Source organism: Lineus longissimus, chromosome 4, assembly GCF_910592395.1.
Source record: "Lineus longissimus chromosome 4, tnLinLong1.2, whole genome shotgun sequence".
Lineage (NCBI taxonomy): Eukaryota > Metazoa > Nemertea > Pilidiophora > Heteronemertea > Lineidae > Lineus > Lineus longissimus.
This window is the reverse complement of record NC_088311.1, coordinates 11,620,663-11,647,619: the sequence shown is the minus strand read 5'-3', so window position 1 is coordinate 11,647,619 and position 26,957 is coordinate 11,620,663. Positions and strand designations below refer to the sequence as shown.

The following is a 26,957-nucleotide window of genomic DNA, read 5'->3' as shown; positions in this document are numbered from 1 at the left end:
TGTAGAGACAATTCCCGAAGGATGATTGCGGAGTGACTTTTTAGTTTTCTGACAGGCTCGTGCATATTCTCTAAATAAATGTCGAATTCTACCGTGAAAACAAAATAATTGTCAGGTTATCAATGTTGGATACTGATACTCGTATTTTTTAGATCATGTAGAAACTGTTTGATTTGCAAAAAAGCTTGAACTTGTGTACGAAATCGGGTGCTTTTGTGAGGGTGGCAGGTTCGAAAAATGGCTTCCTATGCTGTAGTGCATTTTGTGTATGCTTGAAAAACGTTTCCATCTTTCGGGACTTCATCCCTATAGGGGGGCCTTCGGCCCCAAATATCATTCTGGAGGGCTTTAGCCCTCCACGGTACATGGCTTAGATATATGCTTTGCACTGAGGTGCCTTGAAAGAGTTTCCGTGGATTCATCGGCCTTGCAACCCCTAACCGTAGTTCCGAAACAAATGTTGGATTTCCTGCCATAATTATCTCATTTGTTTTCTGAACGGCTTTTAGCGGGTTTTTTCATCTGAACTCTTTAAATTGGTCAGAAAACATTTGGCATTAGGTTGATTGACGATGTCTAACTTCTAAGGCAATTGGTAATAGATACCGGTAGTTGATGTACATATTTACCTGAAATTAGACTATTGCGTGTTTTTGAAAGAACGATTAAACTGATTATTTTATACCATCTTATCTTCCAGAGCATTGCAGAGGTAAGTTCACAAATCAATGAAGTAGGAATAGATAAAACCTTTTCTTAATACATTGCTGGCCGCACAATAGACAAATAGTGCTCAACGTCATTTGGCACAGTCATATTCTGGTCGGAACCCAGTTGTTTGCGCCAAGAATAACGCTGAGTCGCTGTCAGCGGATGACTAGTGACTTGTGGCTCAGCCTTTTTCGAATAAATTTACTCGACTTGAAGGCCTGTGCGCATGCGTGAATAGAGGTGACGACATTAGAAAAATTGCATATGTTGGCTGTTGTACATGTAATTCCTACAACAAGCAGACAGAGACAAAAAGTATCAAGCAACCTGCCTTCAAGTCTAGCTATCTGGTGCAGGTCCTGGACTGAAGAAAAGGACAAGTTCTGTTTTCCTATGAAAAATATGTCCGGATGTTGCATCGTAATTTTCCTCTCATCTGAGTGAAAGGATAACTAACCACACTTAAAGCATGAAAGTCAATAAGACACTTGCTTGTCACCCCAGATGGATAAATGGTAGTTCAAAACATGGCGGACGGGTGTCTGACGGAGAGTGTTTGCTAAACTGGTCGCTTGGGTTTTTATGCTCAAATGTAAGCTTTAAACATTGTTCACGTTCCAAACTGTATTCACGTTCCAAATACTCCGCACATAACTGTCCGAGAGAGCTAACGTCGAAAAACAGGCTATCAAGACGGATGTTCACAGCATTGAACACAATTGGCAACTATGGCCAACCTACCATAGGCCATTTCGAATGGTGGTCATTACTAACAGGTGTTTATTAATCTTTTGATTGATCTTATGGAAATGTACATGAATTTCTGACCAATTGGGCTTAATATAGGGCATTTCCTACGGACCACTTCCTTCTGATCTCATGAAACTGATCCTGCCTGAGGACATCGTTCATGGGGGTAATGTCACAATGGACTGCTTATAATTCAAGCAGCCTAGTTTTGGGTGAAAACATGAACAATTTTGATATCATAAAACCCCATATAAAGTCGCCGCTTCGCTTCATGTATGCCCTTGCCTATTATGTCACCCAAAATGCACACCCACATTTAAAGAAACAAGAAAGACATTGTACTTGGTTAATGGTTTTATAATTGTAAGTTCTCATCGTCACTAACCTGATGATCTTCCACCCAATTGTCACATTGTAGCCATAGCCATAGAATGTTTTGAAAAAAGGAGTTCACTACGACGCGTCGAAAGCTTCTCTTTAGCTGGGTTTGCATAGGACTTGCCACGAGCTGGAGGGAGGGAGTGTAAACGGAGGCGAAAGCACCTTTGTAAAGAAAGAGTTCCGCTCCAAAGGGGAATGTTCACTTGACGGGGGGGGGGATTTGTACAGGGGGTTATTTTACTGGAGGAGTGACAAGGAAGATGATTTACAATTTTTAGATGAAGAGCCAAATTATCAAGAATAAACAAAATTGTTCTTTGCTTCATCAGATAAAATGTATCCATATCCTGGTGAACGGAATAGCAAGTTGCCATTGAAATAATGCATCTGCCTTCACTTCATTTACGTGGCAACATTTTATCCGTCGTAAGCAATCAACGGTTGCAACTCACTACTCATTTCTAAGGGCAGCTTTGAGTAAAAATTGACAACTTCGCTGGACTTAGAAAAAATTTCAAATCAGGCCTGGGTCAGACGGCAAGCTATGCGAGAAACTACTGTACATGTACATGTGTTCGAACAATTTTTCCAAACTTTCAGATAATACAGATTCTGGCTGTGGTTCATTAAGACATCAAACCGGTCTCAGTGGGACATTTTCCAGTATGTACCACCCACATAACTACAACCACAGAGCTAACTGTACATGGATCATAACCGTACCCAGTCGTTCTGTAAGTACCGAATGGCCAAATATTCTGTTTGTGTGCACTAGAGTAGACAGGGGTCACATTTCATCATACCTAAAACACTGCCTATATCTTTCTTTTCGTTGTTGGGTTTTTTATGTATAAAATCTCTCGGATACCGATAGCGGTACCAAGCCTACTCGTATTATGGAATACTACCAGGTTCATTTCCAAAACATATCTGTCTAAAGAACCATGTTATGAGATCAGAAACTCTTTGCCTATAATTATGTTGATATTACGCTTTTTCTTGCTTTTCAGCGAATTCTCATACGATTTTCCAGTCTTTTCAACATAGAAAATCATCCAAGTTGCGCTTTTGATTCAGTCAGTCTTTACGAAGATACGTCATCCACCACACCAACTGGTACGTGAAAGCTGACTGTTTTGCACAAAAAGAGGGAACGCCATGGTTTAAATGCCCGATCTCTATCCTTCGAACGACCATAGCCGATAATTCCTTGTTAGGAGTAATTTCTTGATAGTGTTCAAGATGAATATGATTTCCAATTACCTTTACAAAGGGCGAAATATGTGAGTTATGAAAATCACTAAATTGTGATATTGACTGCTCACAGCAATTGCTTCTCGGATCAGGACGGTTGGATCTTAGTGACGATGGTCCTTATCCCCATTTCGAACCCGCTAGAATTTATTTTTTTTTAATTTAAAATTTTTTGCTTTATTTCATAAGAGCGTCTCAAGTGGGATATATATTGGTTTTTATGGTTTAATTGATTCCTACAAGTCATCTCTACTGGTTCCAGGTTTGCCATTGACTATAATGGCAAGGAAAGGTGAATTGAAGTGGGCTAATCTCAGCATACATTACAGCCAAATTAGCATGACTTTTCATAACCAAGGTCCTAAATTGAAATGATTAGATTATGAATTAATTTCATGACGATCATTTAAGGAATAAGACATTGAAACCAAACATCCCGATCACCTGTGTTGCCGTATGGGCTAATCTCACCCCCTTGACCAATCTTTAGAATTACTATTTGATAGTTAAGTAACTAATTTCACAGTCACGACTGTCGGTGCTCCCAGCGTTGTCAAACATTACTATAAAATAGTTATTTTTACTGATCAGTATTGAGAGTGAAGGTGATTTACCAGTTTGTGCCATTTCTATTGGAGGAGTGCTCGTAATAAAGTTGATTTTTATTGCCGATCATTGGTTAGCTGTGAATCTTTCGATAGTGTATTTAGGAAGAGTCGTTTCTGGCTGTTGCAATCAGAGAGACATTAGCCCTCGATGTGACCACTGCTACAAAAAGGGGCCAATTCTTGATGTGCAACCTACTTTTGGATTGATGATCTGATACATTATTGGTCGTGCATTTCATACAATGTTATGCACTTATTCTTCGTAGGTAAATACTGTCATGGAAAACCAGCCGATATAATATCTCAAGATAACGACATGGTAGTGGTATTCAAATCAGATGGGAGTCACGTTGGCAGAGGTTTCTCGCTCACATGGAGAGCAATTCCACCAACAAGTGAGTAACAATTCTACTCGCCAGGATACAGGGATGAATCACGGGCACAAAAAAGTTACTCACGTCACTCATTGGTCGAGCACGTTTTGTCAACCCACCGGTTTGTTACCATTTCGTCTGATGCCAATTCATCTAACATGTCTAATGGCAATTCGCCTATTGCCAATTCTCCTATGCCATTTCACCTGACACCTACATGTACGTACCTTTCGATGATGTATTTAAAGACGATCTGATTTATTTTTCAGTGTCTGGGTGTGGTTCGTGGTATAGACGGATGGGTAATAGCGGCTTTGTCTCCAGCAAGAACTATCCTTACAAATATCAAAACGATGCCGATTGTGCCTGGCACATAAGCGTTCCAAATGGAATGGTACGTTTTCTTTCTATTGATCTACATTCATTGCTATTTTTAAGGAGTGCACGCCGTTCGTATTTTATCGTGGGTAATGAAAATAGATATGCAGTTACATAATACTGTAGTGCAGTTACCATGCATACTTTATCATGCATACTTTGCTGACACATGGTATACTTAGTATATGATAATCTGTCTACATAACGGCAATGTTGAAAACTGAATATACTCAAGTATGTATTGAATGCAATTGGAATTTGTTGCAATCAATCATAAATCTCACATTTATAACGAACACCCTCGGCCTTTAAGACCCAACGCCCGATATTAGTTGTCAATGACATGTGTATCGAATGAACTAGAAATTATTCATCTAAAAACTAAATGATAGCGGGTCGAATCGCAAAGTTTAAAAAACACCAGCAAAAGAGATCAAGTTTTCATACAATGAATTCATATGCATGAACGTTACTTTTCAAGTTTAATGGACCAATTGAGAATCCAAAGATTCCGAATTTTTTAAGTTAAGCTGTAACACATTACAGCAATTATGTTGATTTGATATCAATAACACTGATGAAACCTTCCCGGTTGTACGGATGTGACGTAACATCATCTGGTCCATCAGCAATTAAGTAAGAATGTTTTACAATTGTGAAAAATGACGTTTGCGACAACGTAAGTCCGAACTTGCCTTTACCGTGATTTTGACATTGAACCATACTTTTCATATTCCGCTGACAGAGGGTGCTCAGGGTTTTAGGCAAAACCTTTTGATATATTTAGGTGAAGTAAAAACAGCTTTCCTGGTGTGGCATCTATGTAGAAGTACTGCATCAATGAGCACTGGTTCGATCCGTAGAAAAGTAGATGCATACAGTGTCAAATGAGGGAACTGCTACCACGCTTTCAATTGTCCTTGTCTATATTATGATCATTTTCTTAACTACAGTCGTACAGATACGTATGTATACTTGATTGAGGACATCGTTTGTAAGAAAGTGACCATGCCACTAAAATCGCCGATGAAAAAGTACACCCACGGGACAAAGTTTACAACAATCGCGCAGCGCGGTGTCTCAACTGTGTTTTACAAGCTTCGTACAAACCACTTGTTTAAGTTCATTTTAGAATTGCATATTAATATTTATGGAAAGCAAATAGAGTAACATCTGAATTGCAATTAGTCTCAGGACAATGTAGTGAAAATGCGGGTCACATGTGAAATATAACCAACTGAAGATGAAAACAGCAAATAATTTTTCTCACCCGATATTTTTTGCATTCTTAAAACTTTGTACCAGTATTGAATTCCATCTTGTTTTTCAGTTGTATTTACTTAGTTATGTTATCCTCTTGGGTTTCCAAAAGGATGCACTGTAAATCGACCGGCAAAAGTATCTTAATGATGAGAAACATGAGCTTGTTTGACGGTCAAAATGAATGCGCTAAAAATCCTTGCAAAATGGTCGTATCTGGTTGAAGAACACAAATCAAAAGAATATGATCGTAAAGTTACAATAAAAATTGTTATATTGGACTAATTTAAAGAAGACACCACATGTGATTTTCTTTGGTTTACGCTGCTTTGGGCGAACGAATGAAAAATCATGGATGCCGAAGTGAGCAAAACATTGTGACCAGATATACTCTTTATCTGATACTGAAAAAATTAAGACAAAAAAACCTGTCAAATCGAATACCCAACTACGGTGGATGCATTGTCATTGCTGTGGGTGCATCCATTATATACATGTTATCCTTGCCTATAACGTCTTCTATACCTTCTCGTACAATTGAAGATGTATAATACATTTTAGGCCCGTAAAGGGGTATCACCAGGAGTGGATGTGAATACTCAAGAAATCTTTGTAGTAAACTCCGCCCTCTTGGCCTAGTCTTGCCGGGTTACATTATGATTATTCAAGAACCACTATTATATACCCCATTGGGCCTCATTGCAATAGGGCCGTTTGGACGACAGAAAAAAGGCCCGATGGGATCCGATCGAATCCGAATGCGGTCTAAATTTCCCTGGTGTAAACGCTAACCGATCGGGGGTCATGTGGTCCCATCGGGTCTTCAAGTGGTCCACCTCTTTTGCTGGTTCCATTGGGGCTAATCCGGATACATCCGGATGCATCCGGATCAAATTTGGTCGTCTAAACGCGATCGGGCCTAATGCGGTCTCATCTGGACTAATTTTTTTACCTACACGCATGCGTATTGGATATGGTACTTCGGCAATACTTCCTTTCATTATAAACACGTGTATTTTCGCGGGAATTAATGTCGTTTTGATTGTCAGTTTTATAGTATTTTCTCTTGGCTTATTTTCATTATTCCAATATGGTGAAGGATAAGTTCACGGACACGGTTGTTTTCGATCTCATACATATTTGGAGCGATCAATCCATTCAGCGGAAGCTAGACAGCAGCTACCATAAGAACGAGCTTGCCTAGTACCATTATAACCCGCATTGTGGCGCTAAATCGTTGTCGCCACCGCGACATCCTGCGGATTATTGTTGGAACCAAAAGAAATTAGTCCACATCAGTCCTCATTGCTGTTAGCGTCTAAACGGGTACATTAAAATGAGACCACATCCGGTCTGGAATGGGGTTCGATCGGATCGGATCGGAATGCGGTCTTTTTGGAAAGCGTCTAAACGGCTCTACGTTATAGGCAAGGATAACATGTATGTTGTGTGGTTTATGGGCCATTAATTAGTTTAATGGCATATTTTCAGGTTTTTGGATTACGCTTGCCCCCCCCCCCCCCCCCCCCCATGGTAGCCGAGTGGCGAATGGTGCAGAGTGGTGAATCAGATCAAAACATACCGAATTTTAATCCCTGCAACCGATCACCAATAAATATTTCGGTTAACGAACGTGGCAATAAGGCCGTTTACATGGGGCCAAACCAATCTAGATATATATCGGTTTAGAATTAGATTAATCAAGATATGTCTACCGTGTATGAACGCAACATGCATGTTATGCTCTGGTCTACTCTGGCTCGATATACATATACTTACATCACGGGACTGACGTCATTCATGGTGTCATACATTGTCTGATCAGGTCTGGTCTGGTTTGGTTTGGTTGATAGTACCGAAAAACGGCCTCATTGTTACGCTCTTAGTCGTCGCCGTGTATCCTCTGTGACCTTGGGAAGGCGGTGCGAATCAATAGTCTGGGTATTATATCATACCTGTATCCTTTATAAAAGTTACACAGTTCAATTTACGCCATTTGACCAAGATTTGTCGTTGAAATGTTGGTCAAATCCACACCAGAGTATATAGTATGCCATGTTTGCCATTAAGTGTACCAGATTTGAAAATTCGGAGATGATAAGGTCATTAATTTCAAGAGTTTTGACTATTTTTTATTTTTTATTTCGGCAATTGAGGCGAACATTCGCCCTCAGATCAAACATGGGTTCAATCTTAGAGGTCATCTGACCTGTTTTCAACTCATCATCACTTATCACTAATTAGCGGCAATATATATATGTTTATTCGTACTACTTTCCGTTGTACAGATAACAAAAAATTAGGTGCAATAAGACAATACAGAGTTGGGTGCAAATACAAGTTTACGATAAGGCAAACAAATTAAAAGGTAAGACTGAGAGTCGAACCCGAAAACCTCTCATTCTTGGAGATGATCCTGAATAAGTTACATTAGTATCTTGAACTATCACAATAAAACTAACACCAAAAACAATACTCCATCAAATCAACCTGTACACAAAAAGTTAATTATCATGTCTATTTCCTCTTTTGTGAGAATATGATTCCCTGCCTCCCGCATTTCAAGCAATTCCCTAACTTGGATGGCAACCCTATTATGCCCCAATCCCCAAAATTCCCTATTGATGTCCCTTCGCATTATACATTCATCAGGCAGCTGATCCCTATTCCAGTTGTACTTTTGTAACACCATAGTTAGACTTTTCCCCACTGATGAGACGCTCCCGGCAAATAATAATCCAACTGTAACCTTTACGAGTGTATTTCCTGATTTCCGCAGTCCTTTGATGAATTTTACGAACCTTTTCTCCAATTGAGTTTGAACGCTACAGTCCTTTATAATGGCTGGTAACAGGTCATTATGAGTGCGATATGGCAAACACAAAATCTGACGAATACATTTACGCCATGCAATATACAATTCTTCCATGTATGGTTTTGAACAATCTAGCAACTTGTAACCATACAGCGGCATACAAAAACTTTTGAATAACTTATATCTGATTTCAAAGTTGGCGTACCTAAACTGAGCCATAAGCATGTTGGTCCGTTTGTACAGATCATTAACTAAAACCTGAACCCTACTCCGACGAACATCAGGACCAAGAAGAATGCCCAAATGAATTTCTTCATTAGAAATTTGAACCCTTGTACCCTCAAATACAATCTCCCCTGGCGGGTCATGTGACCCGAAGACTAAATATCTACTCTTAGATGCGTTGAAGGATATTTTGAATTCAATAGAAAATTGACGAGCCGTGTTTAGCATCTTATTTAACCCATAGAACGATGGTGCTAAGAGAATAACATCATCGGCATATGCAAATACACCGCAAAAAATGTTGCCAACATGGCAGCCGAAACCGTCAGTTTTTATACTCGTAATAAGCTCATCCAGATAAATTCCAAAAAGAACGGGGGAGAGCACCCCACCCTGCTTAACTCAATTGGATACAGTAAATTCACCAGACATATGCTTCCCCCACTGAACCTGTACACGTTGTTGTGTGTAGATGTTGGCTAATAGCCTAGCCGCTAATGGACATAGCCCTTTTTTGATCAAAATTCGAAATAGTTTCACAAAATGAACACAATCAAATGCTTTGCTTGCATCAAGCATTACGCAATACACTGCGGTGTTGCAACCGTTATAATAATTAATTACTTCATTTATAGCCGTGCTACACGTAGCTGTGGAGAGACCTGCCTTGAACCCAAACTGGGCATCAGATGTACTTAGCTCATTCTCGTACTTTTTTAGGAATATGTTATCCATTATTTTGCCAATAACGCTACTTAGCGAAATACCTCTATAATTATCGGACGTTTTCAAAGACTTTCTACTGTTTTTTTGAATTGGAACTACTTTATTTCGAACAAACCCCATCGGGCAATATCCGTGACTCATCATGGAGCTCACTAAAAAAGACACGTAAACATGTAATAAATGATCCCCATTTATAAAGTGATCCGACATAATTTTGGGGTTACTGTCTTTTTTACCTCGCTTCAGACACTGTACTCCCTTCATAACTTCGTGCACACTCAATACATGATCATGATTATTGTCAATACAATGTCTGGTAATACCCGTATCAATATCTCTCTTCACATCATTCATCTCATTTATATCATACGATACAGAATTATACAAACGTTTAAACTTCTCACCAAAAAGTTCACAAGTTGCGTCCGTACCCTTCACATTATCATACTAGAACGGAGTACAGTGCCTTGTGCATTGAAATGTGCATTGGTTAAATTCTAATGGCCAATTTACGCTGTTTGACCGCTATCTGTGACCGTGAAAAGTTGGATAAATCAAAAACCCGTAATTGAGATATTACGAGTTGTCCCTTCAAAGTCAAGAGTAAAAATCATGAAGTACCATACATACATTTTATATTGACAACAGATCATTGATGTGAGGCATATTTTGCGTTTTCAGTTTCGCCCAACAGTGACCCATAAGATCCAGCTAGTAGATCGTACCGAAGTTTAGTGCCAGAGGTTATCTAACCTCGTATTTTCACAGACTAGTTATAAATAGCTAAATGTAATGTTTGCCGCCCAATATGTTAGTACTGGTGTAAAAAGCTAGTCGAAAATTATGCCCTTTCCCCGACCCCTCTCAATCGCATTCGATTCACACATTTTAATTGTTTTCGTGTTCTAAAGTAACGTCCTTTTCCTTCAGCATGTGCGTTTCGAATTCGAGGGAAAGTTTGAAATCGAACCAAGTGACCAGAAGGGCTGCAGTTTTGATAGCGTTGTTGTACGTGGCGTAGACGTCGCATCAGGTGAATTAGGACAAACCTATGGTACGTGTTATTGATATCAATATAGAGAACAGAAATTACGTCGTAATGGACAATATCAGGTTATTCAGAAAAAAACCTGTCTTACTTTATAGTTTTATATCTAAAGGGATGGACAGACAAAAGTGTCCAGAATTTGGCACCCATCTTTGATGTTATATCATACTTATATCGTGTAAATTTCGGCGCAGTTACTATTGGAACTATTGAACAGTAACGAAATTTTAAGAACACCTTAACAATTGCAGCATCGGAGATTTACCATTTTCTCTAAAAATGTGCTTTTCACACGTCTGATAACCTGAAACAACGAAAAACATCGACATATAACCTCAAGAAAATCAGCCTACATCTATTTGATTGTTTTGTTGTAGATTTAGCTTTTTAAGTGACCAGATACATGATTGCCAGCCAGTGATGTGACGTTATCATTGTGTCTGAGCGCTGATTTGACAGATGAGCCACGCGTAAATACTTTAACTTGGAAAATGACCCATACATGCAGTTTTGATATCAGTTATGATCATTCATTGCCCAGCCATTTGTGATTTATGTAAAACAGTAGACCATACAGCCCATATTGATATCCTTACATTTCGTAAAATATAATTCTGCATTAAGTGGAACCCATTTTAGGGCACTAAATACCGTTATTCACGGATATATGGTAATGATAACGTCATTAGAGTGATAACCAATAGGATTTTAGCAATTATATTGCGTCATAAACACCATGAGTGTCTCCAAGAATGTATCATTTAGCAATTGTCACCCCAAACAAGTGCTAGTCAAACTTGGTAATATGCATGCCTGCTGACATCCTGACATAACCAGTGATTTTCAATATACATACTACCTTTTCAAACCCCTGATGAAATCCATTCCCTTCAGACGGATTGTAGCGGTAGAAGACAAGCGCCCAATCAGAGTGTTGCTCTGTATTAAAAGCGGATTTCGCACGATCAACATGAACAATGCCCTTCCCGTGCCAAGATCATTTCAAAAAGATATCTTAGAATAACCGTCATCAAGTCATACGTGTGTTTCTCAGTGGAAGCCTATTGTCATGACTATGGGCTCTATTACAAGGGGTGTAAAGTAATCGGAAGAGCCACCCTTCCCAGCGGATTGTACTGGTTTTTCTCAACTTTTTTGTATACGAGCCAGATCTCAGGATGGCCTGCTGAAATTTGGATGAAGACGTAAATTTGGTATGGAAATTTTTGACATAATATTTTACATGATGCATGGCCATGTAAAACATAAAATAGTCACAGTGCTGAAATTTACATGCGATATTTATAGCCGCTATAATCCTAGATGTGCACCAATTTTAGATACTTTTAATTTTTCCGTCTCTTAGATATTTATCTTTGAAAGACAGGCAGTTCTTTTTTGAATAACCTGATATATATTGGTAGTCGTCATATTGCCATACACAATCGGTCGTGGAAGACGTCATACAGTGGATTAGACGAAGTAATAAAGATTTCCTAGCAGGATATTGTGAACTCTCACAGAATTAGAGGTTTAGAAGACTTTGTTGCACACTTACTGGCTGCTAGAATAAAATTCTGCGATATTTTCTAAAGTTGTGAAGTTTTGGCAGAAAAACTACATGTACTAATTTGACTAAAATTATCCAGAATCCTCTATTCCCTTTCAGCAGCCTATAGTTACTTTACAACTTTTGGCTCTTCAGAATCTGTTGAATGGCAAGATTTTTTGGTTGATCGTTTTTTGTCATTATTGGATTGAAGTGTTTGTATTAATAAACTTCTAAGTCAGTGCATTTACGATTTTGGTTTCAGATTTTTGTTTTGTCTTGCACCCTGACTTAGAGGGTGCTTCCTAGCACCCTTTGCATATCACACTACGATATGCAAAGGGTGCTGCGAAGCACCCCCTGCCGCTGTGGGAGCACCCCTAAGCTAAGGTGCTTGAAAGAACCCTAGTGGTGGGTTCTATGTAGCACCTTTCGCCGCTGTGGGAGCACCCTATGGATGCACCTCTAATTACGGTTCTTGGAAGCACCCCTTGGAAGCACCCCTTATTGGGAGCACCCCTTATTGGGAGGTTCTTTAAGTTTAAAGCGCCTTTTGCCGCTGTGGGAGCACCCTATGATAGGGTGCTGTAAAGCAACCCCTGATGAGGTGCTTTGGAGCACCCTCAGTATTGGTAGGGTGCTATGATAGCACCCCTTGGAGAGGCTCTTTGAAGAACCTCAAGGAGATGCTCCTACAGCAGCGGCCTAAAGGTTCTTTGTTGAACCCTTTTTTCTAAGAGTGAAACGTCGTTGACAGAAGCACATTGCACTCTCGTTTTATACGATTTGCTGAGTATATCTTCTGTCGGGCACTGCATTTTTCATCTCCAATTTCTAAACATCAGTTTCTTTAAAAAAGAATCAATGAGCCTCAGATTTTCAGCAATAATGGTAAATATCCATACATTAATGTGTCTGCAATATGAGAGTTGTACCTGGTACTGGTACATTATGTACTATTTGCACAGTGTTACTATTTCATATTGTACTCCGTTTGCAGCCAACATATTTGAGTTGATAGAAGAAATGAAAAGAAGCAACTTAATGATAAAAAGCGAGAATCAGTGTGCAATACAATTTCGAATTATACCAAAATTCTAAAATTCCTATCAATTTCATGTTTATTTGTGTATACATATATGGGTGTCTATAAACCGAAGACCAAAGACCGAAGACCGAAGATCGAAGATGGAAGACCCCCCCCAAAACTATAAAACGAAGATCCCCCCAACTATAAAAGGAAGACCCTGATGTCAACTATAAAACGAAGATCCCCCAACTATAAAAGGAAGACCCTGATGTCAACTATAAAACGAAGATCCCCCCAACTATAAAAGGAAGACCCTAATGTCAACTATAAAACGAAGATCCCCCCAACTAGAAAAGGAAGACCCTAATGTCAACTATAAAACGAAGATCCCCCAACTATAAAAGGAAGACCCTGATGTCAACTATAAAACGAAGATCCCCCCATCTATAAAAGGAAGACCCTAATGTCAACTATAAAACGAAGATCCCCCAATCTATAAAAGGAAGACCCTAATGTCAACTATAAAACGAAGATCCCCCCAACTAGAAAAGGAAGACCCTAATGTCAACTATAAAACGAAGATCCCCCCATCTATAAAAGGAAGACCCTGGTGGTTTTAGACCCTCAAGTTCAGTTACTGCAGACTTGCACGTCATAACACGTGACTGAGCATCTGTATTTCAACAAGCAAGCTAGCCTGAGTGCGGCGTAGTGACATAGGAGATCAGATCATTCAGGTAAATTCCGGATTTTCCTAACACTGCATTTAGGAGTTGGCGACCGACCTGCCAGTCTCGACCCATGATGGTATTACCCGTACATTTTGCCCGAAACACAGTCCCGTAAGCTCCTTGCCCGATCTCTTCTACGACACTCAAATCGGCCCATTTGAATTTCTTGAAAAATGTCTCGCACTTCTGTTTACCTGACACATTCAATTTTGGTAATTTAAAAGCCATGTTTGAAAACTGATAAAGGGAATCCTGAAAATCAATGTCAATGAAAACTAGCAGGCAAGTGCCATGTAGACATCGCCTGCACGTGCACGTTTGGATTGTTTTTCTGTATGTAGGACCAATTCCATATTGGCCGTGTGATCAACTAACCTGCTGGGAGCCTATGACGATACACACACATGCACATAGAAACAGCTTCTGGACGAAGCTGAGGGCTGGCTATGATGAGTACAGTGAGAAACTAGGTCATATTGGAGCACGGCTGCATGGTAACAGGTACGGGGCTCCCCGCCTTATGTAAACTGTGCCACTAAGCTGCTAAGGCTAGACACGACTGGTGTAGTACCCGGTACACTTACTTTCTCAAATCATTAATGTAGCATGGACCGAAAATGAAAACAGTAACTGAACATGAGAATGAAAACCATCAGGGTCTTCCTTTTATAGATGGGGGGATCTTCGTTTTATAGTTGACATTAGGGTCTTCCTTTTATAGTTGGGGGGATCTTCGTTTTATAGTTGACATCAGGGTCTTCCTTTTATAGTTGGGGGGATCTTCGTTTTATAGTTGACATTAGGGTCTTCCTTTTATAGTTGGGGGGATCTTCGTTTTATAGTTGACATCAGGGTCTTCCTTTTATAGTTGGGGGGATCTTCGTTTTATAGTTGACATTAGGGTCTTCCTTTTATAGATGGGGGGATCTTCGTTTTATAGTTGACATTAGGGTCTTCCTTTTATAGTTGGGGGGATCTTCGTTTTATAGTTTTGGGTGGGTCTTCTATCTTCGATCTTCGGTCTTCGATCTTCGGTTTATAGACACCCTACATATATAATCAATTAATTCAATAAATTGATTTGATGTCTAAGTAATATTCTGTCGGCGCCATTGATGATTGTAATTCATTTAAAGAAGATGCTAATGGATTAATCGGGTCCATTAAGGCTAGGGTTCACCTATGACACATCTAGTGCGCACTTCCAACAAAAATTTGTATAGCATATAACTCACAGAAGGTTATATATTCATTTCAGTTTATGTTTTAGTTCCAACATTTATCTTCTCATTTGCATTAAAAAATGTCAATTTCATCAATTCAAAAGGAGTTTATTAGCTTTTAACCAGAGGTCATAATTTGAGTTTTGAACAATCCTACAGACTTCACGATGCAACATATCCGTTTCAGATTTGGTCTCGCACATCAAGGCATGGTGTGTGCAGGTGCTAATGATCCGTTTTTTCTAAAAACACATTCCATTTAATTGGGATAAACAAATAAATGCCCTAAAAGGCATCGGTTTACAATTTTCTGAATATTGCCTACTTCCGCCCAAATATTTAAAAAACGATCATTGGGATCTTGAATGCACAGATACTGTACAAAAAATATTTTTTCGAATATGTCTATCCATAGAGAAAACTTGTAACCATAATCTGAAAATATCGCGTGTCGACCGCCAGTTGCAGATTTGTTGTTGTAATTCACATCATTCGTTCATTTGTGGTCAATGGCAAACCAGGTCAATGGGCCTACCTCTGATTGACCGACCAAGAAAGCCAAAAACGGCATTGAAATAACTTTTTGAAAAGAGTGTATCTGCGCGACGAAGGTTATTACATATGTGAGTGGTATGAAGTGAGCATTGGTCATGTTAGTTCAGAGGATCGCCGCTTGTCAAAACTGCTTGTAGTATCTTCATGGGAAAAGGATCTGATTTTGTACTGCAGCATTCAAAAACCTGGTCGAAATTATTTTGGTCTTGATTTTCATTCCAGGTATATTTTGTGGATTATCTGCTCCGAAAACGGCTATATTGACGGACGATAAGGACATCGCAGTGTTCTTCAAATCAGACAGCACAACAACTTTCGCGGGCTTTACGCTGAAGTGGGATGCTGTATTATATGGTATGAGCATGAACGTTTTAAATATACTATGGCACAAGATGCGACCAGTATCTTTTTATTGCCCCCAAAGTGACTATCTGAACATTAATGTTTAGGAATTTTGTCAAAGAACCAATTTGGCCATGATAAGTTTTTAATAAAATCAGAGTGCATTGTGTGCGATCTTCTATAGACATAACTAAACCATGGACTTATATCATGACTTGTCAGTAAACGATACATGTAATCTGCATTGTGATTTAACCAAGACGCTGGGTGATGCGGAAACTATAAGCGGTTCAGATGCACTCCGAGAACGAGAACGAGGTGATTCCCTTTTTGCATACTATGTCATCAGTTCTCGAGGGCTTCTCCATGGCGACCGGTGAACTCTTGAACCCTCTGTAGTTGTAAGTGAATTCCGTGGTGGTTTAATTCTATTTTAGGTCATTTTGCCATAATTATCCCTTTCAAATATACCAGCCTTTGTTTGAGACTGTTTGACTGGTTGAATAAAAGCGAAATGGCTGAACGTTTAATCGTTTTTTGGTACTGTCACAAACATTTTGTAAACTCGGTAATTGCTTGGAATAGTAAGTATGCGAGTGTCTCATGCCTGTTTCTAAACATATCCGAGTACCCTATATTCTCATTTTCACAGCTTGTGGTATCCCAGCTAGTCCAAAGAATGGTAGGGTATCTCTATCCGATTATGACAAAGTCCACAGCAAAGCTTCCTATTCTTGCAACATCGGATTCAAACTTGTTGGAACAAATCGCAGATGTCTGTCTTCAGGTCGCTGGACAGGTGACCCGCCAATATGCCAAGGTAATCTCACTAAATCATGAATCACCAGTGTCATCAACACGCTCCTAAAATCAGATGGAGAGTACTGACATTTAGGTTGTGGTGACCCACATGTCGTGAATCCAGATTGCACTTGTCTCGCTCTCTGATCGACCCACTTTCTGATGTTGTCCCGCTCAAAAATGGACCGATCGAGATATCATGATGTATCTTTGCCTCATTTTTCTTCAAGAAGAATTCTCCACCCACTTGTTGGCTACTAGTGGTTTTGGTCAGAGAATAGTGGAAATACAAGCGTTCCGGCCACACTGTAAAGGCCAATTTATTTTATATGTTTTGCTAGATTCTGAGACGAATTAATATCAGTGGGTCAGGGCATTCCGACTTAATCTGAGCGCACTCCGTAGTCCCCATGGTGACCAATGATCTAATAACACTTTCCCCGACTGTAAGCCTACATGTAAGAGGAAATGAGTGACCAAATGCATTGCTTCACCGTCACCAATTTTGATCAGAAATATTTGATCTAAAAAATCCGAACAAACATATTGTAGGAGTCCTCTCTTTGTGAATGTTTACGTGGGCGAAATTCGTATACAACTGCACAATGCCATTGTTTCAGTTTAATGTGATATTTTCTCTTTCAGAAATATAATAACGTCTCCCGGATAATATCTATCAGCTGATTTGTTCTCCAGGCATCCAGCCATAAAAGAAATTCACCAGGAAACTGTTATGAGAATATTTAGGACTAGTATTCCAGAACATGTTTAGAATAGCTTAAAATATGATGAACCGACTATATAGTTTCATAGATCTAAGACCATTTCTGAATGTACAAGCTTGCCGGGATTTTAGGCCAAAGCCCTAAAGATATTAGGCATATTTTGTCATTTTGATGACAACATGTTACAGTAAAACGGGGTCATCCCTATGTTCCCCTGTACCTATGTTCCCCCCCCCCCCCCCATATACTGCAGGACGAAAAGTGTTCGCGGCATAAAATGTTCGCGGATGCTGAAGGTGGATATATTCGCGGTAGAATATTTTCGCGAATAAAGATCTTTTTTAAAATGACATTAAAATTGACATTGTCTACTTTGACATGAATTGAGCTCTGAATAGGCGCGGTAGTTTGGATGGCTGTATTAGAATACTCAAATCCACTGTCAACAGGTCTCATTGTGTTGGGTAATTAGGCCAATATAGCACACAAAGATGGGTATATATTACTAATAATTATGCAGTAGCCATCCGAGGAGTGTGGATTTTGTGTTTGTTAGGTGCTAATTGACAATACTTTTCTTGAAATGGACATTTAGTGTTTGTAAACCCCATACCAAACTGTGGTACTCAACCGAACCATATAACCTGTATAGGGAATAAAATCTGTACTTTACATGTGGCGTGAGTGTTCCCAAACTTTTTGAGGGTCGTGTATATTTTAGGAGATATTGTGTGGAAATTTCAAGTGTTCATTTACTTTTGACCGAGGTATACACGTAAAGTACTTGTACATGTACGCTCATGCATCGCCTCAATAGACATACCTCGATGTTACTTATCATGCAGGCGTTTGACAATGCTATAAAGGAAAATGAATTCAAATGCTCAAATAAGTATGCACTAGAAGGTCTACCTGGTAGCCCCTCCCCGTAGGCCAAATTACATGCTTAGTCACCAATTAATTTTCTTAAATTTTTGGTAAGGAACAAATTAGGAGAAGAAAAACAACGTTTCTGTATAGGTTATACACATATTTCCTCCTTATTAGAAGATTGGTGTATTTACGATATTGCTTAAACAGAACCAACAAATAAACATTGATCAAAAATGTCTTTTTGTCATATCCGTGTCTCATGGCTGTTTACTAAAAGACAGCTCTATTCAAGGCCACTAGGCGTTGGCAGCGATACGAAGTATTTCGCACATTTCATCAAAGTCACAGCCCTCTACTAGTTTCCATAGTAAGGTTTCGGCCAATTCTACATCCTCCATATTCCACAGCTTGCTACAAAAGTTTTGGGGAGGTCAAATGGTCAAATTTTACCTGGGTGACCCGAAATTGATGTATGAACTCAATGTGTAAATCTGCCATGTTTTGGCATAGTGATTTGCACCAAATATTCGAACCAGCTATTTGAAAAATCATTAAACAATAAAAAACGATTTTTCAAATAAGTAACAGTTTTTGTTCCATTGTTGAAATGATGTTATAAGTACTATTTTCATGTGCATTTCGCTCTGATTGGTCCAATTAGTGATGCGGAGCCTAATAAAAGGTGGGTTTTTTTACTATTTCACAAAATCACACCTTTTTCTTTAACAGTCACCTACCCCCATGAACACATTTCAGGGAAATTTGATTTGGCCTATTATTAAGGGAAAAAATTTCAGAAAAAGGTGAGGCCTTCACATGAAAATAAAGAAGAGCTGTGTAGGACCATCGGCACAGGTAAAAACAAGTATCATATAACCCCAGGTAATGACGGGATTAATATCAACAGTGGAAATGTGAAGGCACTCCGTGAAAAAGGAAGTGCCAAGCCAGTATTCCATTTAGTTGTTCTCATAAGCCTGTACCGTTTCCGATTCAACTCATGATGACAACATAGCAGTCATGAAGTCAAAGATGTTACATTTCTTTAATAATGCCAATGCAGAACACTTTAGGTGTAGCCCCACGGTAGTTGATAAAGCTTGGAATCAGTGAAACCTTGAAACCAATGATAAACCTTGGAATCAGTCCTAAAAATGCATAAAAACATGAAATAATGCCATTGGAACCTAAGGTGGTTACGAATCAATATTTGGAGCTTATTTTTACATGATCAGATCGGAATTTGATGGTAGTTCAGAAATCAGCATATCCGATTCAACAATCTATATTTTAGAACAACCCAGTCATACCTCGCCTCCAGTGTACATTGCTGATCTCCCAAATATGGGCATGCACGTCACGACACGCCCACCACACACCCATGATATGGACCAATCAGCGCTCCGCTTACTACGCCACCACACGGGGCCTATTTAAACTACGGAGCGGTGTGATCATACAGGGTGATACAGAGAAGATTGACTACATCATGCAGTACCGCCTGGCACTGATTCGTACATCATCTTAAACATGACAAGAAACGTATAAGAAGATTTGTTACCGAAGGTTTTAGCCGGGTTTGGAGATGAAAAATGAGAACGAATTCCTTCACGATGAGCGATTTCGTACATTTTCATGTACACATCGAGGGATGTAGAGATACTTTCGTGATACGTCAACAGTTCTAAGCGGACACATTTTTTTAGTGATTCCCGTGTACATGTTTGTCCTATCTACCAAGCTTAATCAGCATTATATATACAAAATGATTCTTCTAATACGTTTTATTTTAGTATATAGAATACAAAACAATCACAAAACCTTTCTTTTGCTTTCATTGAAAAGAAATCATTATAGATATTTGCAATTGCGGCCCGTCATGAATATAAGTTTGTTTTTTAACGACAACAACGCATTTCAAATGCATTCCATGATGACGTCATCCTCCGCAAAAAGGTGGTTTCTGGAACTACTGGCAAATTGCTATCAACAAAGTCAGCTGGGACGAGATTGGCAGTTGGAAGGGTATAAATCGTGGAAGGAAAGCACCCGATTTCACGCGGTACTTGCACAGTGATTCCACGGTTTAGTACTGACTATTCCAAGGTTTATCACTGGTTACATGGTTTCACTGATTCCAAGCTTTATCAACTACCTAGCCCCACCTGTCAGCCTCCCGACTCCCTCTCGAAATTTTGAAGGTCATCCCAAAGGGTGTGACATGATTTTCCACACGCTAGAATATATCACCTTTTTAAGTAAATTTTGTAGAATATTCCTGGCTGTGTGTCTTGTAATTCCATTTGAATGGAACCTTGTATGTCAGATTCGTATTTACCACCATTTACGTCAAAATCACAGCCCCTCCCCTATTTCAATTGTGCAATTTCAAAGTTTCGTGTACACCTTGTGTGTAGTTTGCCGTGTACATGGTGTACTGTGTCTATACATGTTATTCTATTGCGTTTTGACAGATGTCAGAGTCGACTTCGGAGTACATTTTCATCAATATATCAAGTTGCGTTTATCTCATCCCTCAAAATTCATAATCTCTCGGCATTTGTATATTGTTTCACGATAAATCGTGGAGGTAGACCACATTTGCCGTATTTTTTTTTTAGTTTTTCTTAGGATGCCACCTACACATGTTTCGTGAACAGCCAACATGGCGCTGACGTCTCCCTGTTATTTTTCCTATCCCAGAAAATCACTCGGAACTGACTCTCATCTCTGTCAATGTTCATGTAGCTTGGTAAAAGTGATTTTGGGTAGCACCTTTCGCAAATCCTACCTTTCATGTGACATTTTATCCGTGAAAATGGACACACTTTAAACCGTTTGTGAACAATCTTACAGAGCGACTTTCACCTCGTATTCGCACATGGCGTATGTCTGTTGGGTGACGACACTGGGTTTCGCACCCAGATTTCGAGTTCACATGGTACTTTTAACTTTGTGAATTCTTCTAAAACTTTAGAATCGAAAAATTCGATATGTGTTCCATTTAATCGAACAATCAAATTCTTGATACTCAGAATTATTTGCGAAACCTTCGAATTCTTATGGCGTTTTCCGTCGTCTGCATTTAATGTAAAACCGGTCCCGAGCTGTCGTGTGACGAATATATAACCGTTCAAACTCTCTAAAACCTAGATTTACTCACGTTTTGGGTTAAAATTCGGAGAAAACGACTATTTGGTTGGTTCAAGGAGCGTTTTGTTGCGACTTTGATTACGGAGTTCGGCCATTCCGCACGCTGTCTTTATGTGCAAAATTATACCAACTTTTTGGGCCAAACTGCGATACTAATCTACATCTAGAATAATTCTGAACCAACATTTCTTCTTGAAACTCCATTATTTTAACGATGAAACCTTATTTTATCATATGTATGTAAATTCGAGTAGTGAATCGGTAAGAGAATTATTTTCTGCAAGAAATTGTACCACTGATTTAAATATCGTCTCAGTTTAGCGAAACCGCGTAACCCGTTTTTGTCGTATTGTTTACGGGTCTATTGCCGGTACAAATTCCGTTTGTAAATACTTCTTTATGGAGGATTTTGGCTGAATCTTTCGCAACCAGTAGTTGAATCATCTATTTTGGTCATCTACGTCATTTTTAGCAGAAAGTCGCCAAAAGAATTATTTCAAGTTAGAAATACTTTGCGTGACGTCGATCTCGTTTCGCATGAATGAAGGCGCAATAACCGCCATTTTGGTAAATTTTCCTGACAAATTTATGTGAGAAATTGGTTCTCAAATAATTCATGAAAGAACCGTCTTGTGTTTAAGATTTAAGATACTCATTAGGAGTTTATCATAATCTCTCTATTGTTTTTAGTTTAACTGAAAACTGAACTTACATGTCGCCTCCTCATCCGTTTTACCGTCGTCGTCATCAACATTTTATATATATGATACTATGTTTCCATGAATGATATCGATTGTGCGCATGAGCAGCTATTAAACAAATCCCGGGATATTTTATACATCGACTTCGTTGATATTATTACCTACAAGCTTTGTGGCGTGCCCTAACGGACTAACGTAAGGTCACGAGTCACGGATTTACTCACTTGTCGTTGCGAAGGCGATAGTTGGTGAACATCCTTATAGTACTGAGCTTACATTTCATTATTTGGCGATCTCCGTGTCGCGACACAGGATTCTGCCGTGCCACCCCGTTTCTATACAACGATGTCTATTAGACGGCCATCTCACGGCAGGGTATTCAGTCCTGTACCATGGGGATGCACCAATGAAAACTTGGGAATGCCTCAATTAGGACCCGGTATAACCCCCCCCCCCCCCCCTAGAAAGACCTAAAAGTAACAGAGTCCCGATGTGAAAATCGCTACAATGCCAAGGGGAAAATGAGCCCAATATTCCACTGACCAGAGGCAGAGCAACTGCAAGTCAATGCCCAAAGAAAACCTGCGATTATCACAGTTACAGCACTCCAAAAGAAGGCAGCGGAAGGAAGAGGGTGGGTGCCTTCAGGTATGCCACTTAGAGCAAGGTAGGTCCTGTCCTTCCAGTGAATATTAGATCAGAAATGACAATCATTTCATAAGTTGAAGTAAACACTCTTCATAGGTTCCATGCGTGGCAGTGCAAAAGGATGTGACCAAAGCCATTATAGGCCTGATTGTAAATGACGTAAGACAAGTTGATTTCGGCTACTCAAAGATAATTTATTTGACGACAGAGATCGTCCTTGTGAGCAACAGTTTCTGACCCAATGTGCACCCTCTGTCTCTTTGACAGGCGTGCTCGGACCCACTGAACTGGCCATCACTTGACTTTTTAAAGGAAACTATCACCAAAAGCATGGTAGGTCAGAATAAGTTACGGTACACGAAGTTGACGGTAGGGCCTTTTCAGTCTCACTATCGAAACTTTATACCTACCGCTGAATAAAACACAACCTAAGTCTTTTTAGACTTCAAATTTACCTCCTAGTTTCCGCCTATAGTCTCCCTTTAAATGACGCATTTCATGAGGTTCACTGGTACTTTAAATGTTTCATGAGACCTATGATGCAGTGGTACAAGGGTGAAGGTATCTTAAAATCGAGTGTTTCCTTGAATTCCGATACGCCGCCATCAGTTGTTTCCCAAAGTCGAAATGTTGAATACTGAAGAATGGATCTTCCGCCGACCTGGCCGGCGCGGACGGCCAGCAGTGCGCATGGAAAATTACTGTTGGCTGATGCAATGGTCAGGACAGGGTGATTCACACCTGCCTTGAGCATGATTTTCTGATGCAAGGTTCGTGATTCTGATGAAATGGCTACACCTGATTCATGTCTTGACCCACAAATATGCAGATTGTTGATGCAAAGTGCTGAAATAGGAAAACCCCTCCTATATTGAACAAATGCTGATGCAATATTTGCGATTTGTGTGAAATCAAGCTTCAGGATGATGCTAAAACTAGCATTTTCTGATGCAAGACAGAATCAAAATCTGTATAAAATGCGAAGATCTAAGAGATCTGGCAGAACTGACAGAACTCTCTTCTCAAGAGCACACCTACAGAACTTACAGAACTATCTTTTTGAGCACACCTGGAGAACTTAAAGAGATACCACTTTGAAGCACCATGACTTTGCATTTTCGTTCAGGTTAAGGTAATATTATATCAATAAAACGTTCGTTTTCTTAATTGAAGACCTCAATAATTAATTATGGCCAAGTTTGTTCAGTAATTTTGCGTCTTCTGCTAAACCCATTAAAATGGCATCCCGAAACTGATCGCCAGCGCCATCTACAGGCGATGACGTATTAAGATGTGCCCAACTTGCATTCAAACACAAAACAAACATGGATGGATACAGCAGTTCTAGCGACATCGTAGATTCAATTAGCGATTATAGTTCGGATGCTTCGTCATTTGCTTCATCTGAAAATGGAGATGGTGCAGGAATTCATGGGGTCATCCTTGGATATCAATTTGAGCCGGTCGAAGAAGATTCAGGCGAGGAATCCGGGAGTGATGAGGGGGAGGTCTCCGATGATGATCAGGAAGAATTTTGGCGTTTGCGAATAGAGGATTCGGAAGTGGTAGGCTACGTTGGAGATTTGCTGAATTTTCTGACTATCTCTGGTCTTTAAAAGTGCCCAGTGATTGCTGCCATTGACAATTCAAACGTCTTTCGGTGTCTGCCTAGTTTTCAGTTGGTTTTCTTGACTACTTGAAGTAGATTTTCGAAGTTTACCAGTTGGTTGTTTACTTTTTTGTCCGAAAATCGTTTTCCGGACGTAGATTGACGATCTATGTTTTTCTTTCGAAGAACAAATATGGGCAGGCCTTTGTAAAAATGGGTCCTAAATGTCGGTTGGGACGCAAACATGATTGATTTAAACAACTTCAGAGCTAACTAAGGAACTCTACAACTGCCTTTTACTCAGAACTCAACGTGAAATATAGAACATCCACATAAGCGTCCGACTCCAATTCTGGGCAGGTGTGCTCTGACCGGGATCCACTGGCCGCCAACTTTGGCGTCGAGAGGCGTCAGCCGAACGCTTGTTGTCGCCAAAGTTGGCGGCTAGTGTGCTGCAAGCTTTAATGCGATCACAAATCAATTGACAGCATGATATTACTTAATGGACCCGGATAATAAATAAGCTAATGATGATAAAATTATATAGAATTATTTGCCTCGACAAGAAAATTGTACGGTGGCTGGGAAAGGACATCGAAAAAAAAATTATCGGCGGAACGACTTATTATGTCGGGGGGACGACTTAGTAAGTCGGGGGGACGACTTAGTAAGTCGGGGGGACGACCTATTATCTCGGGGGGACGACTTATTAAGTCGGGGGGACGACTTAGTAAGTCGGGGGGACGACTTATTATCTCGGGGGGATGACTTATTATGTCAGGGGGACGACTTAGTAAGTCGGGGGGACGACTTAGTAAGTCGGGGGGACGACTTATTATCTCGGGGGGACGACTTATTAAGTCGGGGGGACGACTTATTAAGTCGGGGGGACGACCTATGAAAGCGAGGGCGAGACCTGGCTGTGACTGTCTCATCTCTCTCACCATGTAGACAACTTGGCAGAGCAGCCAAGACTGATTTGGCCTGGCTGTGACTGTCTCATCTCTCTCATCATGTTGACAACTTGGCAGAGCAGCCAAGACTGATTTGGCCTGGCTGTGACTGTCTCATCACTCTCATCATGTTGTCAGACCGGTGGAGCAGCCAGGACTGATTCGGCCTGGCTGTGACTTCCTCATCTCTCTCATCATGTTGTCAACACTGTGGAGCAGCCAAGACTGATTCGGCCTGGTTGTGACTTCCTCATCTCTCTCACCATGTTGACAACTTGGCAGAGCAGCCAAGACTGATTTGGTCTGGCTGTGACTGTCTCATCTCTCTCGCCATATCAATAACTAGGCAGTGCGGCGAAGACTGATGCGGCCTGGTTGGACTGTCTCATCACTCTCATCATGTTGTCAACACGGTGGAGCAGCCAGGACTGATTCGGCCTGACTGTGACTTCCTCATCTCTCTCATCATGTTGTCAACACTGTGGAGCAGCCTGGACTGATTCGGCCTGGCTGTGACTTCCTCATCTCTCTCACCATGTTGACAACTTGGCAGGACAGCCAAGACTGATTCGGCCTGGCTGTGACTGTCTCATCTCTCTCACTATAATTATTGTCAACTACGTTGTAAACATAATGCTCAAAATTGATTCATGAAAAAGGCAGTAAGGCAATATTATTATTAAGTTGTCAACATGGTGAGAGTGATGAGACAGTCACAGCCAGGCCGCATCAGTCTTTGCCGCACTGCCTAGTTATTGATATGGCGAGAGAGATGAGACAGTCACAGCCAGGCCAAATCAGTCTTGGCTGCTCCACCATGTTGACAACATGATGAGAGAGATGAGGAAGTCACAGCCAGGCCGAATCAGTCCTGGTTGCTCCACCGTGTTGACAACATGATGAGAGTGATGAGACAGTCACAGCCAGGCCAAATTAGTCTCGGCTGCTCTGCCAAGTTGTCTACATGGTGAGAGAGATGAGACAGTCACAGCCAGGCCTCGCCCTCGCTTTCATAAGTCGTCCCCCCGACTTAATAAGTCGTCCCCCCCCCCCCCCGAGATAATAAGTCGTCCCCCCGACTTACTAAGTCGTCCCCTGACTTACTAAGTCGTCCCGCCGAGATAATAGAGACATTTCGCTATCCCGTTCCGAGAACCGCGCAACCGAGAATTATTCTCGTTCCCGTTCCCGGCACACCAACTCACGAATCTACTTTCGCAGTCCGGCGCCCGAGAAACGCAGTTCTTTATAATTCCGCTAGATGGCAGCGCCATAGACGCAAGCATGGCAACGGGAGGAACGGCGCGAATTTTGATGGACCTGGCCATACAATACTTGACTTGCCAAACTCAGAAATGCAGCGCCACTCGCGGACAAAGATAGAACAACTCGACATTTTTTTCACCGGTTTTCGCTGCGCATGCGTACCAGCCGTCATCTTTCGCGGCGACGGACGAGAACAACAACTGTTCTACACGCAGTGAAAGCAAATTCACACAGGTAAACTGGTTATAACTGTGGTACGTCTGTTTCT

General features: G+C 40.4%; 1 protein-coding gene across 1 annotated transcript; it reads left to right on the top strand.

Annotated features, from left to right (window-relative positions):
- Positions 1-706: 706 nt before the first annotated feature.
- LOC135485935 (procollagen C-endopeptidase enhancer 1-like) lies at positions 707-18,940 on the top strand. Its single transcript, XM_064768331.1, has 9 exons — positions 707-712; positions 2,443-2,576; positions 2,853-2,958; positions 3,971-4,099; positions 4,348-4,472; positions 10,413-10,536; positions 15,841-15,972; positions 16,613-16,780; positions 17,407-18,940. The coding sequence occupies exons 2-9, from the start codon at positions 2,508-2,510 to the stop codon at positions 17,412-17,414; spliced, it is 861 nt and encodes a 286-aa protein (XP_064624401.1). The 5' UTR covers positions 707-712; positions 2,443-2,507; the 3' UTR covers positions 17,415-18,940.
- Positions 18,941-26,957: the final 8,017 nt, after the last annotated feature.